The sequence below is a fragment of the Ascaphus truei genome, chromosome 1 (genome assembly GCF_040206685.1).
Source record: "Ascaphus truei isolate aAscTru1 chromosome 1, aAscTru1.hap1, whole genome shotgun sequence".
NCBI classification, from domain to species: domain Eukaryota; kingdom Metazoa; phylum Chordata; class Amphibia; order Anura; family Ascaphidae; genus Ascaphus; species Ascaphus truei.
The window spans coordinates 256,171,439-256,189,359 of NC_134483.1; the positions used below are offsets into that span (position 1 = coordinate 256,171,439).

A 17,921-nucleotide genomic window follows, 5' to 3' on the forward strand; every position below is an offset into this window, starting at 1 on the left:
TCAGCATCCCCCCTCTCATGTCAGCATCCCCCCTCTCATGTCAGCATCCCCCCTCTCATGTCAGCATCCCCCCTCTCATGTCAGCATCCCCCCTCTCATGTCAGCATCCCCCCTCTCATGTCAGCATCCCCCTCTCATGTCAGCATCCCCCCTCCCATGTCAGCATCCCCCCTCCCATGTCAGCATCCCCCCTCCCATGTCAGCATCCCCCCTCCCATGTCAGCATCCACCCTCCCATGTCAGCATCCCCCCTCCCATGTCAGCATCCCCCTCCCATGTCAGCATCCCCCTCCCATGTCAGCATCCCCCCTCCCATGTCAGCATCCCCCCTCCCATGTCAGCATCCCCCCTCCCATGTCAGCATCCCCCCACTGGTGTGGTTTGAATGGGGCCCACCATGCTTATCTGATGTTGGCGGCGGTGGACAGAGGTGGCGGCGGCGGCGGCAACAGGAGGCGGCGGACAGAGGTGGCAGCGGCAGCGGCAACAGGAGGCAGCGGTGGCAACAGGAGGCGGCGGTGGACAGAGGTGGCGGCGGTGGCAACAGGAGGCGGCGGCGGACAGAGGTGGCGGCGGCGGCAACAGAGGCAATGGAGGAGGTGGTGGATGGCAGCGGCAACTGTGATGGTGGCAGGGTGAGGGAAGCGTGCTCTAGCAGCAGACCCAGAAGTTTCGGGTCGCGCTACAGTGCTAGAGCACGTGCCCCTGCTGAAGCAGGCGGAGGGGGGAGGGAGCGTGCAGATTCGCAGACACTGCTGGAGCGCGCCCCTATCTCTACCAGGCAAGGGGGTGTAAAAGGGGGGGGGGGGACACCGACATCAGACGCATCCACCTAGAGGATAAAGGGGAGCTTAGGATCAGGATGCACCAGAACCGGGGCAGATACGAATGCTTTCTTTAAGAGATCAAAAGATTCTACTGCAGTGGAGGACCAAGACGAGGGATCTGCTCCTTTTTGAGTAAGAGCTGTCAGGGGAGCTACTAAAGAAGAGAAATTCGGAATAAACCTTTGATAATAATTGGAAAATACCAGAAAGCGTTGCACAGCCTTGAGCGTGGTGGGTTGAGGCCAATCTAGAACCGCTTTGACCTCAGCAGGATCCATCGTGAGGCCAGAGTCCGAAATTATGTATCCTAAGTAAGTGGTAGAAGATTGGTGGAAGTGACATTTTTCAAGTTTAGCGAATAGATGGTTCTCACGTAACAGATGTTGTACTTGTTTGACATGTCCTACATCCTCCTCAAGAGTTTAAAAAAAATGAGAATGTCGTCCAAGTACACAATTACAAAGGAATTGAGAAGATCTCTGAATATTTCATTGCCAAAATCCTGGAAAACAGCTGGGGCATTGCAAAGACCGAACGGCATGACCAAGTACTGGTTGTGTCCATCCCGGGTACTGAATGCGGTTTTCCATTCGTCGTCTTGACGGATTCTGATAAGGTTGTATGCACCTCGTAGATCCAATTTGGAGAAGATTCTTACTCCCTGAAGACGATCGAAAAGTTCAGAAATGAGAGGAAGCGGATTGCACTTTTTTAATCATGATTTTGTTGAGTCCACGATAATCAATGCATGTCCGCAAGGTCCCATCCTTTTTCTTAACAAAAGAAAAACCCGGCCCCAGCGGGAGATGTGGATTTGTGAATGCAGCCCCTCAACAGATTCTCAGCAATGTATTCGTTCATGGTTTTAGTCTCTGGCATAGACAATGGATAAAAGGCCCCTCTGGGCGGTGTCGTACCTGGAAGTAATTCGATGGGGCAATTGTAGGGACGATGGGGAAGAAGAATTCCAGACTTGACTTTGTCGAAGACATCCTTGAAGTCGAAGTATTCCTCCGGCAGCTGTACCCTTTCTTTCTCTTCAGATACGGTGGTTGCACAAATGCTACTTGGACCCTCAACACAGTTCTGAACGCAGTGTGAACTCCACTGAATAGGTTCCTTGCTCAACCAGTAAATTCGTGGATGATGAATTTTAGTCAGGGTAAGCCCAAGATTACTGCAATAGAAGGAGTGTGAATGGCGTTCAAAGAAATATCTTTCACATGATTATTTACAGACCTTAACTGAATAACCTGGGTTTCCAATTAAATGAATGCAGGCTGAAGTGGTCTACCACTTGTGTTCTGCAAAGCTCTGATCAATAAAGTTACCCCCAGCACCAGAACCAAGAAAGGCCAAAGTGGAGACCGAGAAACCCTTACCGGACAAGGAGATAGGTACAAGGATCTTTGTGGGATTAGAAGTGTCTATAGGGGAAAGAGAGATCGTTCCCAATGAGACTCCCCTGGGCCTCATGGGAACATGTGTTTCCCGGCTTGTTGGGGCAAGAGATAGCGAAATGTCCAGGACCCCCACAATACAAACACAGTCCAGCATCTATGCAGCGTTGCCTCTCTGGGCGCAAGAGCAAAATGACTCCCAGTTGCATAGGTTCAGAAGAATCTGGGACAGGATATTCAAACTGACCGACCTGATTAGGTTTAATCCTGGAGGTAGATGTGCGATGAAGTTGTCTCTCAATCCTTCTCTCCTGGAGGCGATGGTCCACCTTGATACAGACCGCAATGATATCCTCCAGGTCGATGGGTCGATCATGAGTCGCAAGTTCATATTTCACAGTCTCAGACAACCCCTGTCAGAAGGCAGCAGACAAATATTCTCCATTCCATCCGTCTCTGCGGCAATAGTCCTAAACTCGAGTGCGTAACAGGCAACAGAGTGGTTAGTGCAAAAAAAGGGGTGTGAGGCACTTCTAATAGAGGTGCAGTGATACAATAAAACCTTATAAAGTGCTTTATATATATGTGAATATAGTAAATAAAGTGAATTGGTGAATAAATAAACAAGTGAACTTCGCAGCTCAACCTTTAAGGAGAAGATCCAATTCCTCCTGTTGATTGCAGAAAGAAACTTGTGGGTAGCGCAGATGTCACCGTATGTGGAGAAAAAAATGAGAATATATAGTGTAGTATGTTCTACAAAAAAAACAACTCCATAAATCACAAGTGGGGACTCACAATTTCTCAATAAAATACCAGCAGTGTGTGAGTGGTATGGAAGACTTGCTTGATATGAAGTGCCAGGCTTCAGCAGGACAGACCCTCAATGAAAGTGATGACACTCTTAGTGCAACATTGCATGTTCAATGTATATATATTTATAAAGCAATAAATATTGCACTCACATTTTGCACTATGTGCATAGACACATAAAAATAAAGATGCGCAGCTTTCGTGTTCGCCGTCAGCCCCACTCCCGAGATCGCGTCGCGTCACTTCTGGTTTGGCCCGTCGCGTCACTTCCGGTTGTGATTGTCAAGATAGAGGGGATTTTGCCCGGGATTAAAGGGGTTACACCCCATTTGGTCATCCTCTACTCTCACCTGGGAAGCAAGGGGTTAACTGGACTGGGGTCCACTAATGTGGTTTTGCCTTGCTTCAGCCATTCAACTGTTTATTCCCCTGTATAAATGTATTGTTTCTGTGACAGTGTCTGCACCACACACACACTGGGGCTTAAGGGGTTAATGAGCTACAGTTTAGGAAAATACAAATGTGGTGTGTCTTTTCAGAAATATCTGGGCTTCAAAAGGCTTGATCGAAGTTGGGTGTGAAAAGTACAGAGGGGGTTTGGTGTATGTTAACACATCTTGCGGGTAGAGACAGCTAGACCCAGGCTGGGGCATTGGGTGTGAAATATAGCATATATAGCATAGGATTTATTGACCAGGGGTTATGGGGGCCAGGGGTGCAGTTACGCAAGGAGATCTCAGAATGAGTGACCTTATTAAATATAAGAATATTATGAGATGTCCCCGGCTGAACATGCTAAAAGCTACATATGTGTATTCGTGGGACTGATTCGCACATAAGGATTACAGACACCTAATGTCTGGCAGGTACTACGAGACAGATATTAATATCTCTCTTAATTTTAGTTTTACACGGTAATATTTCGTCTCATTGGGAGCGTCATGCGTGATGGAATGTATTAATATAACTTACGTGCCAGTAAGTACTACTGAACTGAAGTTATGAAGTTATTTACAGTGTATATGGGATTTTGGATCTGCTCTGACAATGCAGACACCCATCTGCTATGCTAATAGGGCAGGGAGAGCATCCTGCAAGAATTAGCATAGGCCAGTGATCAAAAGGTAACTGTCCTAATTGTTTATACTGGGGGCAGGAACCAAGGAACTGAGTGTTTTTAAGTGTGATACTTCACACTTACAATGGAAGCCAAAATCTGCTTCAAATAGATTTTTTCTAGCCACCTCGGCATCTAGGGTTAAGAGATGGGTTTGAAATGGTATTTAACCCAGTGTCAGCCCTTACTCAAATGTCTTCATGTGTCTTCATGATCTTCATGTATTGCTGTGATGTCTTCATCTGAAACTGAATTATGGAAGAAATGGCCCATCCTGTATCCTGATGGCTTTTCTTGTCCTAACCTTTAAGTAAGTGTCCATATTTTGTCTGTTATTTGTATATCTCATGTGTTCACCTTTTTCAAGGAATAAATTATATTTTATCATATCTAAGTCTCGTCCAATTCAACCCAGTTATATTCTTGGTGGTGTATTATTCATAGCCTGTCACAAAGCTTCCGTCACAGTGATCGATCGCAGAATTGGAACACACGGGTTAGGTGGGGTGCTGGGTACACTCCTAGACTGCTGCTGTTCAACTCAGCGGTTACCCTGAGAAATGAAGAAGAGCGCAGAAGCTGCGGATACCTTTCGACCTGGCGTATCGAACACCCTGCGGAACTCCTTGGTAAAAGCTCCAATGCTTTGGGTGAGGTCAGATCTTCGCTCCCAGATGGGGAGGCCCAGGCAAGCGCATCATCAATGAGGAGCGAAATGATGTAGGCTACCTTGGAACGGCAAGAAGAAAAGCGGGAAGAATTAATCTCAAACTGAATGAAACATTGATTAAGGAAGCCCCGTCACTCGTAAGGATTCCCCCGTACCGATTGGGCGTGGGAAATCGGGGTTTGGACAGATAGGCAGGCATGGGAGGAGTACTAGTGACCGGTGCAACGGAATCTGGACGAGGGCTTTGAAGGTGGAGGAATAAGGTCCTAAAATCCTCTCGGAGTGTTCTCAAGTTTTGGTCATTAGACACCCATTTATTTTCAAGACTAGACAGGGCATTGGCGTGCATGCTCAGGACTCTTCCTACCTCAGCTGGGACGAAGTTTGTTTGGCCGAGCATACTGTAACGTGTAGCTCACCACAAATGAGGCGACCGCGGGGTAGAGGTAGGGAATTGTATAGAAAGCCAACCACAACCGCGATGGCACGTCTAGAGTGTAGGATAGTCGTGCAGGCCAGATCAGGGTATCAGAAGACAGCGTAAATAAGGTACTTGCCAGATCTTGGAGTACAGAACAGCGGATCGTTGGGGTACGTAGCCAGGGTCAGGGTTGAAGAGTGTAGAGTAGTCATGGAGCCAAGCCAGGGCCACTGCAGGAGAGAAGAAAAAAAACAAATATCAGCTACTGAAGCAGGGTGGCAAAGCAAATTGCGTTATAACTGAAATAAGTGCAATGTCCGGGTGGTGAATAGATGGCGGGTAGAGGGGAGACTAAATAATGGGGTAGTGTAAGGGATAAATGAAGTGGGGTACTTACAGGGAGGCGAGTGAATCCCACCAGGCTGTGTAACCCCTTGTGTGGCTTCTCCTTACCCCCGTCTCTTCCAACTCCCTGTGGTGTGGAGCCGTACGCTCTCTAAACGTCACCACTAGCAATGTTGAATGGTCCGGTGTTGTCCGTCGATCTGTATTGAAGCAGGAACAAAAGACTGATTGAGGGGACTGCCGCTTGCTGTTAGGAAAAAGTTCAGGAACTCACCAGTGAGAGATATTAAAAGTCTTTATTGGCCTACATAAAAAATGAGCGTCACCCCATAACGGGGCCTGTATTTCGGGAAACAGGGGGCCCCCAGACTTGAAATCAATGCGATTCAGCTCCGGATACTCCCTGCTATTTTACTGTAATGTTTAAAATTAAATAAAACCCCTGCGATCGACTGTGAGAGGCACGCAGTTAGTGACTTATTCAGCTTCTTACTGCGCATCTATACAGAAAGGCAGACCCTGGTAGGACTCACACAGCAGGGACCCTGCTGTGTTAATCTGATGGGCCATTATGTCTGTCCTGGCAAAACTAGTGAATATATCTCAACCTACATGTGGCATAATGCAAAATGTACCCAGGTAAATGTTTGGATAACGGCCGCTGCATCTGTATGTACATTAATGGTGCTATATAAATAAAGACATACATACATACAGTACATACATACATACAGTACATACATACATACATACATACTTGTGTGGAACTGGGTCTGGGATACTTGTGTTCAAAAACCAGGATTCTGGGGGACTCTGTGTAGCCCTGGTGTAAGTGACCCCACGTACCCGCAAACCATGTCTGCATGTCGTGGAGAATAATGGGACTACTGGTAACTTATCCCCCCGAACTCCTGCAAACAAGACAAATACATTTTAACCCAAATATCACACCTGAAACTTACATTCCTGAAGTTTCATGTTTCTGGGAAAGGAGGAACAGGTAAAGCACCAAACAGGTCAGTTTTTTTTATACATTAACATTGGGAACTTCGGCTCTAAAACTTGGAGTCTGGAACCTGGAATCCAAAAGCGATTTGTAGAATTTGCTGGTGGGGCAACGATATCACATAGGGTTTCATCAGACTTCCATAACACCACGTTTTTATATACAGACGCGTACCCGCAAATCATACACTATTTGCGGGTAAAATATCAGCACTAACGATATCTCGGGTCAGCAACACTTTACACAGTTTTTAACCCTATTTGCCAACCAACATCCACCCTTAACCCTTCGGTTCCCAAAGTCCCTATCCTGCAGCTATTTCCTAACAGGGACCCTAACCACACCTAGCATCCTAGTTTATAACCATGCAGGGGACATTATAATGGGAACATGGGTATAAGGAAACATATGGTATTACAATACTGAACCCAAGAGCTGACACTCAGCTCTTGACAAACTGTTTTTAGGGGCAGCCAGCCGGACTTCACCTTTATTATCAAGGCCAGCCACCCCCTACTGTCACAGGCGGACCCTGCCCCAAAGAGCTTCCAAGCAAGATGTGTTATGCCTGTGGTTTGTGGATTTAATAAAATAAACATAGATATCAAATATTTCATAGAAAATATTGAAGATGATGAACAGTATAAAAGTAAGCATTCCTGATGCATGTTATTGGTGATATATCAATTGTTCTAAAAAATCTAAAGCGTTAAATGTAGTGTTTACATTTTAAAAAAAAATACAATATTAATATAATGCTTGTAATAGGTGTAATAATTTGAAGATTTTGCTGCCAGATGTCAAGTAGCTCCAGGACTTCTAGTTCTGCTCTATAATCCCTTCGGCAGTGATCATATGACCGTCGTCATCATATATGATGATATGACGTTGGAGGGGGGCACTTCTTTTTTGATTGGATCGAGCATGGCAATGGTCAACCTGATAATAATGTTCATTTTCTAGGAATTTATGAGGAATTACCTTGTACAGGCATACCCCGCTTTAAGGACACTCACTTTAAGTACACTCGCGAGTAAGTACATATTCGACCAATAGGCAAACGGCAGCTCACGCATGCGCCTGTCATCACGTCCTGAACAGCAATACCTGTACCGAAGCTGTGCGCAAGCGGGGAGACTATAGAGCCTGTTACAAATGCGTTATTTACATCAGTTAAGCACGTATATAACGATTGCAGTACAGTACATGCTTCGGTAAGTGGGGAAAAGGTAGTGCTTCACTTTAAGTACATTTTCGCTTTACATACATGCTCCGGTCCCATTGCGTACGTTAATGCGGGGTATGCCTGTATAGTAATAGGGTCTCTGACCTGCCAGGGCCTGTGATATACATGGAACATCTATAAGGCAATTAATAAGTGATATGAATACAGACTTATTATGTGGGTGGTCTGGCTGCTAATGGATATTTGTAATGAATGCCTCTACTCAACTTTATTGTGCTTCTCTGAGTGGTTTACCACCTATCATTCATAGCAATGCAAAGGACTGTTCATTATCTTCAATACATTCTATGAAATATTTGACAAACTGCGTTTTTTTATTCAATCCACAAACCACAGGCATTATATAGTCATGCATAATGTGTACTGTTAATATGCATAAAGGTTACAGTTCCACATAGCAGGCCTTAAAAACATTTTTTTAAACAATTTATTAATTGAATCAGTTTTCTGACAAAGCTTCAATCACCATGAAGGTGAAACTTTCACTTACTTGTCCCCTGTCAAAAAAAAATATCTGTTTTATTATTATCATTATTATTATTATTATTATTATTATTATTATTATTATTATTATTTGGCTCTTATGTAATTATTTTCACATACCAAGTTGGTCTATTTACTAAAATATCCCGGCTGGAAAAGTAGGACAAAACAGTACAAAAAAAAAATAGAGCCATATTCAAAGAAAATTATTTCAATTGAAAGTAATTGATGTTTTTCCTTTGATAAATCTGGTGCAATAGTCTTGCACACTTTGCCCCAGTTTTGCAGCTGAGAGACTTTAGTACATAACCTCCATAGTATGCTACACTTCTGTCTGTTTGTAAATTGATTATTATGCCACAATTTATTAAAGAACAAAAGAAAAACAGTTGGGATTTATAATTTACCAGTAGACAGAAAAGGGGGGTTATTTACTAAAGTCTCCTTGCTACAAAAATTGTGAAAACCTAGTCCGAAAATTAGACTATACAAAGGGAAAAATACAATTGCTTTCAATTGGATTCCTTGCCTTAGACAAAATTAGTGATGTTTTTTGCAGCGAACAGTTTTATCACCAGGGAGATTAGGTGACAGCAAAGCATTTGGCTACCATGTAAATGCTGAAAGCTAAAACAAATATTCTAAAAGTAATGATATTGTCTATTTTTAGGTACCAGCATAAAAACCTATGCAAATATCACTGATATATTAGTTAACTTTGGTTCTATGAGGAACTGCCCCTTAAAAATTGAAATAATGCCCTATTATTTCCCTGACATATTTTTTCAATTGATAATCTGTATCTTGGTTAGAGATCTAACACATACAAACACAATTATGTAACACCACGATATTACCTATTGAATACTACCTACTTTTTTTTTTTTTAATCTATTTGATGTCATAGGTACCTGAAACCTATTGCAGAAGCATGCCAGCAAAAATGATTAAGCATCATTTGTTTACCACAATTGTTCTTTAAAATATTATGTTACATTAACATCGAATTCATTGTCAATCTGGGGCAAAAGTACTATACCAGCTTTATCCAAAAGTTTATATTTTATAGATATGAGCAGTATTTTTGCCCTGTTTTTTCAGCCAGGAGACTTTGATAAATGACCCCTAGAGTGTTTAGAAAACCATCCTCTTCTCTATTGATTATTGTCACAATTAATACAAATGCAATCAGCTAAAAATCCTAGGATACCAAAAAACAAGTTATTTTAATGATGTATTTACTTTAAATGTGTGCCTTTAGTTATAAACTGCCATTATTATATTAGTAAATAAGACAATATTCATTTTTTGTGTGGACTATTAAAATGTTGTATAATTTAATAGCAATTAATAGTAATATAAAGAGTTTGTTTAATGTAAATTGCCACTATTTTTCTAAATCATGTAAATGGTTGTAATTGATGTGTTGAAAAAAATTGTGTTTTAATATTATTATTATTATAAATACATTATATTTTTTATTTTATTTTTTGTGACACATTTTCAAATGGAATTAAGCCAGGAATGTGTATTTTCATAATGTATCTCTTACTGCCTTGTGTTGCATGGTATTATTGTACATACAGTATATGGACAGGACAGACAAATGTAAAAAGTTGAGAAATGTTCTTTAATTAACGGGTATACAATAATTATTAATAAATAATTTTTTGAAGCGAGTCCTAATCATCCAATGAAAACACATTAGAATTTGTTTTAACGACTGCACATAAACGTTTTATTAATCATCAACGTAAATAAATAACTAGATATAATATATATATATATTACGAGACAGATCAACATTTTACTAATATTGTAATATTTTCTAATTGTAGTATGAACCACTCATGTATTGTATTACAATCGTTGAGGAAGTTTAATTTTGAGAGGGCAGGTGCATATTTTGGAAATAGTTATTGTGTTAGTTCAGTAAGTGACATTTGCATAAAAACATGCTTTGCAATAGAAATTATGTGATCCCTCACAGACACCCAGCAGCAGTGACTGAAGATATATATAATTGTGGTTTATTTCAGTAAATGCATTGAAATGCTCAAATCGGTGTGTTCTGCAGAGTGTATTCATGAAACAAATACTCAGCATCTGTTTGCACACAAAGTTGGTACCTTATATGTTTAAGGTTTTATTTATTAAAAGAATAGCTTATCTATTCAAACACTTAAAAAAAGGCTTGAATATTTTTCTGTTAAATATTGATATGAGAACTGTTTTCATCTGTTTGATTCAGCTCACAATAGCTGTATACTGTCATTGCAACATGTTGAATGAATTTTTCTTAAGCAGATTATGTAAAAAAAATTATATATATATATATATATTTAAATGCGTGATTTTTTTGTGTTCCATGGTGTGAAATGTAAATCATTATATATCTGTTATCTAGAAGTTGACAGTTTTACCAATTTATAAAAATAAACAGTTTCCTAGTAAGTAAAATGGTTCATGCGGAGTTTGCATGAGATATACGATCAAATAATACCGATCCATTGCATAATATATTTTACTATATACATTGTTTGCAGGGTATATTTATATGAGAGAGAGAGAGAGAGAGAGAGAGAGAGAGAGAGAGAGAGAGAGAGAGAGAGAGTGTGTAATTTGTATATGTGTGTAATTTATATATTTTATTTTTTACGTTCATATATTTTCTATTGACTATGTTTTAAAACACGTTTTGTATCTATCTATTTTGTAGTGTTATTATCCCCCCGTTATACAAGGAGAAAGAAGCTGATCACATAATACTACAGTATAACTGTAACGTATACACCTAAACCAATGGCAAGAAAACACTCATTTCTAAGCCAAACTGCACTTGAAGAAGTAACGTGTCTCCAGCTTACAAACTGTCTGAAGTAATGCATTGTTTGTTTAATTCTTCCCTTTTAAATTAAACATGCAATAGATATTTATAATTCCCCTTTTTATAAAACCAATATAGTCATTGCATATGCATTAGCAATTTTCTATTTGTGTTTCTCAAATCTTCTTCCAAATTGCTCAATGTGGAGCTATGTATCTAGCCAACAAACTCACATGACATGTATAACTTTTTCAGAACTTGTGTCAACGGGGTTTACTGTGCACTTCCCTTTGGCACAGGAGGGGTTAAACTACCCGCGGTTTGGCTAGCAGCTTAAAGGGACCTAATGACTTTTATTATGTGATTGCCACATAAATGGGATACCCCAGGTGTGTCTGAAGGACTTTTATTTTGACACCATGAGCTGCAGAAATCATTTCCAGGTATGCCCAACAGCCCTATTTAAGGATTTGTGTTACGGAAACAAGCATAGAATTCAGGTTGTCTTCACCAACAGAGAAGTTGCAATTGCTCTGTTTATTCCCCGGGTAAGCAATGTTGTCTTTTAAAACTTCATGCATCTTATTCCCAAGGGCCATCGTTTTAGGAATAGAACCACAACTGGAAATATATAAAACTTGTGTGTTTTTGTACAATGTATTTCCCAAAATGAGACGACTTAATGATATATCATTTATGGGCATGTTTTGCTTTTGTTGGCTCTAAAAAAGGATCACTGAATAAGAAATTATTAACACGAAAATCAATTAAATGTGGCAAAAAGAGCTTGCATACAACATTATATACTCAAAGAGAATATATATTACTGGAAATCTTCTGAAACATTAAAATATATATTTTGGAGTGGAGAGCATTATATTTATTTCTGTCCTAAAAAAAGATAAAGTGCACTTTACTTAATAGTCTAAGTGATTAAAACTACTTCTGAAGAGAAAAAAACTTACAGCTTTTGTCAGCATAAACAATTAATTATCATTGCACATCTCTTATTGGGCATTTAGTTTTAAACAATGCTAATGTAAAGAAGTAGTACTTAATACTTTTTTTATTCTGCGCTATGTGGATAACAATATATCACATTTTAAAAACAATGTAAGGATAACACTTTTTCATGTATCCAATTGTCTTCTTGCAATGTATTAATTTACTCACAATGATTGTTTTAAACTGCTTAGTTGTCATTGTTTTTGAAGCTTTGGAATGTAAAGTGTTACTAATTTTATTGAACCAAATAATAAACTGCATTTCAAATAGATACAATATGTTTATTATAGTGTGCTCGAATATATATATATATATATATATATATATATATATATATATATATATATATATATATATATATATATAAATAATTAAAATATATATATATATATATAATCAAAAACAAATAATTGATACTGTTCTGTGGCTAATTAAATGCTTTCATTTGTGCGAGCTTTCGAGATACAGCGATCTCTTTTTTGGGCGATGTTACAATTGATTAAGCCAAGAAATTAACTTTCAAATAGGACAGCTAGGAATGTTATCTCAGTAACACAGTACAGATACCGCAACATTATATATATATATATATATATATATATATATATATATATATATATATATGTAGAGGTATCAGTACCGTGTTAGCCGAGCTTCAATAATCAAAAAAATAAATAGATGATACCGTTCTGTGGCTAACGAAATGCTTTTATTTGTGCGAGCTTTCGAGATACACTGATCTCTTCTTCCGGCGATGTTACAATGAATGAAGCAAAAGGTAAACTTAAAAACAGTGTCTCTTGGAATGTTATCTGTGCTGTTCCTTCCCCTGGTGTGGATGTGTTTTATGGCTAGAGGTGTCAAAAGGTTACTGTGAAAGCAAGTTAAGAAAGAGTGTGTATGTGTATCAGTGTGAATAAAAATGAATGGAGAGACCACAGTATATACAGTGCTTTACACAAGGTGTGTGTGGAGTGGGACTGGATATAAATGGTGTGGGTGGGTGTGGAAATGTGAGAGTTAGTAGCACAACTAAAAGTAGTGAACGCTCGTCCCATAAGCGCTAAAGGCCATGTCTGTACATACTGTGCTATATGTTTGCACACACAGCTGTCTCTCACACATACTAATACTCCTTGTTTTTCCATCCCTATACACCAATAGGGACCACTAAGTATCCACACACACTTTTAGTTGTGCTACTAACTCTCACATTTCCACACCCACCCACACCATTTATATCCAGTCCCACTCCACACACACCTTGTGTAAAGCACTGTATATACTGTGGTCTCTCCATTCATTTTTATTCACACTGATACACATACACACTCTTTCTTAACTTGCTTTCACAGTAACCTTTTGACACCTCTAGCCATAAAACACATCCACACCAGGGGAAGGAACAGCACAGATAACATTCCAAGAGACACTGTTTTTAAGTTTACCTTTTGCTTCATTCATTGTAACATCGCCGGAAGAAGAGATCAGTGTATCTCGAAAGCTCGCACAAATAAAAGCATTTCGTTAGCCACAGAACGGTATCATCTATTTATTTTTTTGATTATATATATATATATATATACACACACACACACACACACACACACACACACACACACACACACACACACACATACACACAGTGTATATATATATGTATGTGTGGCTCGACAGTTGTCGTATTCTTTCAACTGAATTCACCTAGCAGCAATATTAATGCTAATCATTTGTATTCGGCAGAAGTCTGCAACCACTGTATTTAGCTAACAATGCACCCTACCCTTTCTTCACAAATGCATTGTCATTCTTCTGAAATAATATTTTTGTTTGCTTTAAAGATTTATATTTCCACCTGGGAGTTCAAGTCTTAAGCGTTCCTGTCTAGTGGAAGAGGTAACATGCCAAGGTCTAAGTGACAGTCGAGAAGAAAGATAAAGACGACCTCTTTCCATTCTCCACAATATGAAGTGGATTAAGCTGAGAAAACATTTCACTTTTCCTGCTTCACTTTAATGGAACTTGTAAGATAAAAACGCTCTAATATTGGATGTTGGAAACAAAAGAGGGTCTTGCCGATGATCCTAGTGGCCCTTAGTGATTTAAAAGTTATCTTCTTCTTGGGATTATACAAAGCATAAAAAGAAGAGCTACAGTTTGGATGAACTCATTAGCTCAGCACAATTGAAAAAAAAGATTCTTGCTGTATTGCAGAATAACCTCTTTAGAGGGGGGGGGGGGATTTTTATCTTTGCTATCTTGATAGTTAGCTGGTGTACAGCAGCATATGAAAAGTCGTATTCAACAAAATCTCTAGTTATTAACCACCAGCTGAGAGGTCAAGAGCAAAGCAAGTGGAAGGTGGGATGACAGCAGAGAATCAACAGTCTCCTTCAATAGCCACCACAGCTGGGACCAGTCTGCAGCAAGCCAGTAATTTCACAATGCCTGTGGTCAAGGTGGAGAAGGATCCAGCACCTGAAGTGAGTGTCTCAGAAGGACAACCTGAGGTAGAGGACACCCCCAAAGGAAGGAGGAGAAAAAGACCTCTCCAGAGAGGGAAGCCACCTTACAGCTACATAGCCCTCATAGCCATGGCGATTGCCCATTCCTCAGACAGAAAGCTGACACTAGGTGGTATCTACAAATTCATCACCGAAAGGTTTCCCTTCTATAGGGACAACTCCAAGAAATGGCAGAACTCTATCAGGCACAATCTGACCCTCAATGACTGCTTCATCAAAATCCCGAGGGAGCCAGGGAGACCAGGGAAAGGCAACTACTGGGCTCTGGACCCCAACGCAGAAGACATGTTTGATACTGGCAGCTTCTTGAGGAGGCGAAAGAGATTCAAAAGAACTGACCTCACTACGTACCCAGCTTATTTACACGACGCAAGTATGTTTCCATCGCTGCAAGTGGCAAGGCCTACTTACCCAAACTCTGTATACCCCAATATGACAATGAATCCTAGTTACAGCCAACAGATTACCCCCCATTCTTCTGTCTATTATCCATCTTCTTCACCTGCCTTCAACTCTGGTCAGTCCAGGGTTTTCAGCATCAACACACTCATAGGACCCTCCAGTGGATCTGATCACACCCAACAGGCAAACAGGTCCATGAGTCCAGATGTCAATTCTTCTACCACCAGCTCCTGCACGTTTGGTGGCATGAGCTACAATAGCCATGCTGGTGGTGGCTCCTTGCTACCGAGGTCTGCCAACCCGGTTGCATATTCCTACCCAGTTTCCAATGGTCATCTTCAAATGAATCAGAACTCATACACACATGGCAATGCCCAATTATTTGGGACATCCAGTCGGCTGCCCATGCCCACGTCCCCTGCTATGAACAGTGACACCATGGAATTCTATGGGAGGATGTCTCCAGGGCAGTACACTTCACTGACTACATATAATAGCAACGCACAGCTGGGTGGCACAAACGCTTACCTGAGGCATGCCACATATCCGGGTAACATGGAAAGGTTTGTCTCTGCAGTCTGATGCAATGTATGGCGTGTATCTGCACTACATAAAAAGAAAAGGGAATTAAAAAAAAGTCATACTAATTAAAATTAGCAGAAGGGGAAAATATAATTACTGCTAATAAAGACAATTTGTTTACTATGTAATTAAATAAACATGGGCAGCCACAGAATAACTGCACAAGTGTGTATTACATGTGTGGTCTCACAAAGTAATCATATTTTCATTGTAAATCCAGTTTGAAAGATAACCACATTTTGTCTTGAAGACAACACGAGAACGTGTTTGAAATTTGGACTGAAAGCTGCAATATTTGTCAAGCTGTATTTTTTTTTCATTTTATTATTTTTTCCCTATGGGATGAAAAAGAAAATAATATTTGTACTATGTAATAATTATACTATATAATATTTTAGCAGTTGAAATAGGAAAAAAAAAAAACAATAATTACATACTCATAATGTGTATATTTGTTGGTTGTTTTGCAATGAACATATTGTATTCTTTTAAAATATAAACTAAAACAATGGGGGTGGGGGGAGGGAGGGTAACAAAATAAGTAGGTAGCTTCCGAACTTGCTTTTATGTTTAGTTGTAATGCTAAAAATGAAACCATTTAAAAATGTGCAAAAAGTATAAGAAACTAATAATAATGTAAAAGATTGCACTTATTTTTTTTTAGGGGAGTGGGGCCTATATTGGCTTAATTATTTTCTATATTGTTCCTTTTGCAAACAAAATATTGAAGCATAAAGGTCATCAATACTTGTAAAAAATAAAAATAAAGAATAATGTGTGTGTTTATTCCTATAAGAGAAAGCAAAGCTGAGATACCAAACAGTACAAAGCAGATGGAGGTCTTAATTAACTGTGATAGTTGGTATTGAAATATTGCTGTATCTCAGCTAGACAAAAAAAAGGGGTCTACATACTAAAGTTTACTTACAACAACACTGGGGCAAAACTAGTGCAAAGTCAGCAAAAAAAAAAAAAATTTAAATCCCTAAGAAAGGAATTAGATTTCTGCCTTTGGTAAATATAATGCAATAAAAAAAAAAAAACTAAATGTTTTGTATATTTATGGAACTACCCACCAAAGATGGTGTTCAGTATAAATCAGCACACCAATTATCACTGAAGAGTTTTTTGGACTGAAAGCACTGGGGTTTATTCTCAATTGGAGCTATGGATAAAAGTCTTCCAGCTGCAAATTAGGTGCAAATAAAGTGAAGCAAAAATAGCTCCCCATTAATCAAAGCAACAAAATCCTATTGAAAGCAATATACTTTTTGTGGGGGTGGTGATTTTGCAGGGGAAAAAAATGTTTGCCCTTCTTTTTAGGGTAGAGTTTAGTCAAGAAGGCTCATTCATCAAAGTCTCCCGGCTACTAAACCAGGGCACTAAATTTATCAGACAAGAAAATTCCATTGGTTTTGTGACCCAGATTTGCACAGGAGAATGTTGTTGAATAATCCCACAATGGGTGGGAAGGGTGGAGATGATCATGTATCAAAGTCTCCCTGTGCTAAAAGTGGGGTAACACTGTTGCAAAATCTGCACCAAACTTGTCAAAGAAACAAGTGTCCCATAGGAAACAATTGTATTTTTGCCTTGATACATTTGTTTCCCTTTTTTTGCTCTGGTTTTCTCCACTTTTGCAGCCAGGAGACTTTAACACATGACCTCCATAGTAGTTTTTGTTTTTTTGCTTTGATAAGTAGGGGCCTTTTTATTTCCTACAACACATTTACAAATGATTGCACTTACAATTAAGAGAAGGTAATTTCTCAGTCTGGCGACTGCAAAACTGTGGTGTAACTGATGCAAAAATTCTGCACCAGATTTTTCACAGAACAAAATCCAACCAGTTTCAATAATACAGATGTAACAAGACTTGCTGTCCTGGGGCCGCAGATGAAGCAAAAGTCCGTGGCCCCAGTGTCTGCCACAATGGAGCTGCGGGGGAGTCAATGCTTCTGAATGGGATCCCCCCACAGTGTTACTCCTTCTGTGTTGCGACGAAAACACTTAGTCTTGCTACATCTTTAAATCTGCACCACATGTATTGTAGGGAAAATCCCATTGAAAGCAATCATATTTTTTGTTTTATACATCTGGAGCAAGTTTGTGTGCCAGAATTGCACCACTTTTGCCTTGATACATAACCCCAGCGTGTCTTTATTTTTAGAAACTGTTTAAGTTAGTCCAATATATTGTTTTCTTTCTTTTGATGATAACATGTATATTTAGTAATAGTAAAAATATTTTTT

At 39.6% G+C, this 17,921-nt stretch overlaps 1 protein-coding gene and 2 long non-coding RNA genes across 3 annotated transcripts in view; 1 reads left to right on the forward strand and 2 right to left on the reverse strand.

The window, feature by feature from the left end:
• The window catches only part of LOC142496606 (uncharacterized), a 21,386-nt gene extending 16,503 nt beyond the window's left edge, over positions 1-4,883 (reverse strand). The window contains exon 1 of the long non-coding RNA XR_012802068.1: positions 2,479-4,883. This is a non-coding gene — a long non-coding RNA (uncharacterized LOC142496606). The remainder of the gene's footprint in view (positions 1-2,478) is intronic.
• On the reverse strand, positions 4,884-15,846 carry LOC142496598 (uncharacterized). The gene is made up of 4 exons (XR_012802067.1): positions 15,616-15,846; positions 6,440-6,504; positions 5,646-5,793; positions 4,884-5,478 (listed from the first exon to the last, which is right to left on the reverse strand). It is a non-coding gene; the product is annotated as an uncharacterized LOC142496598 (long non-coding RNA).
• FOXE1 (forkhead box E1) lies at positions 11,650-16,075 on the forward strand. The gene is made up of 2 exons (XM_075603258.1): positions 11,650-11,703; positions 14,002-16,075. Exon 2 carries the CDS (start codon positions 14,527-14,529, stop codon positions 15,667-15,669), a length of 1,143 nt encoding a protein of 380 aa, XP_075459373.1. The 5' UTR covers positions 11,650-11,703; positions 14,002-14,526; the 3' UTR covers positions 15,670-16,075.
• The last annotated feature ends 1,846 nt before the right edge of the window (positions 16,076-17,921 follow it).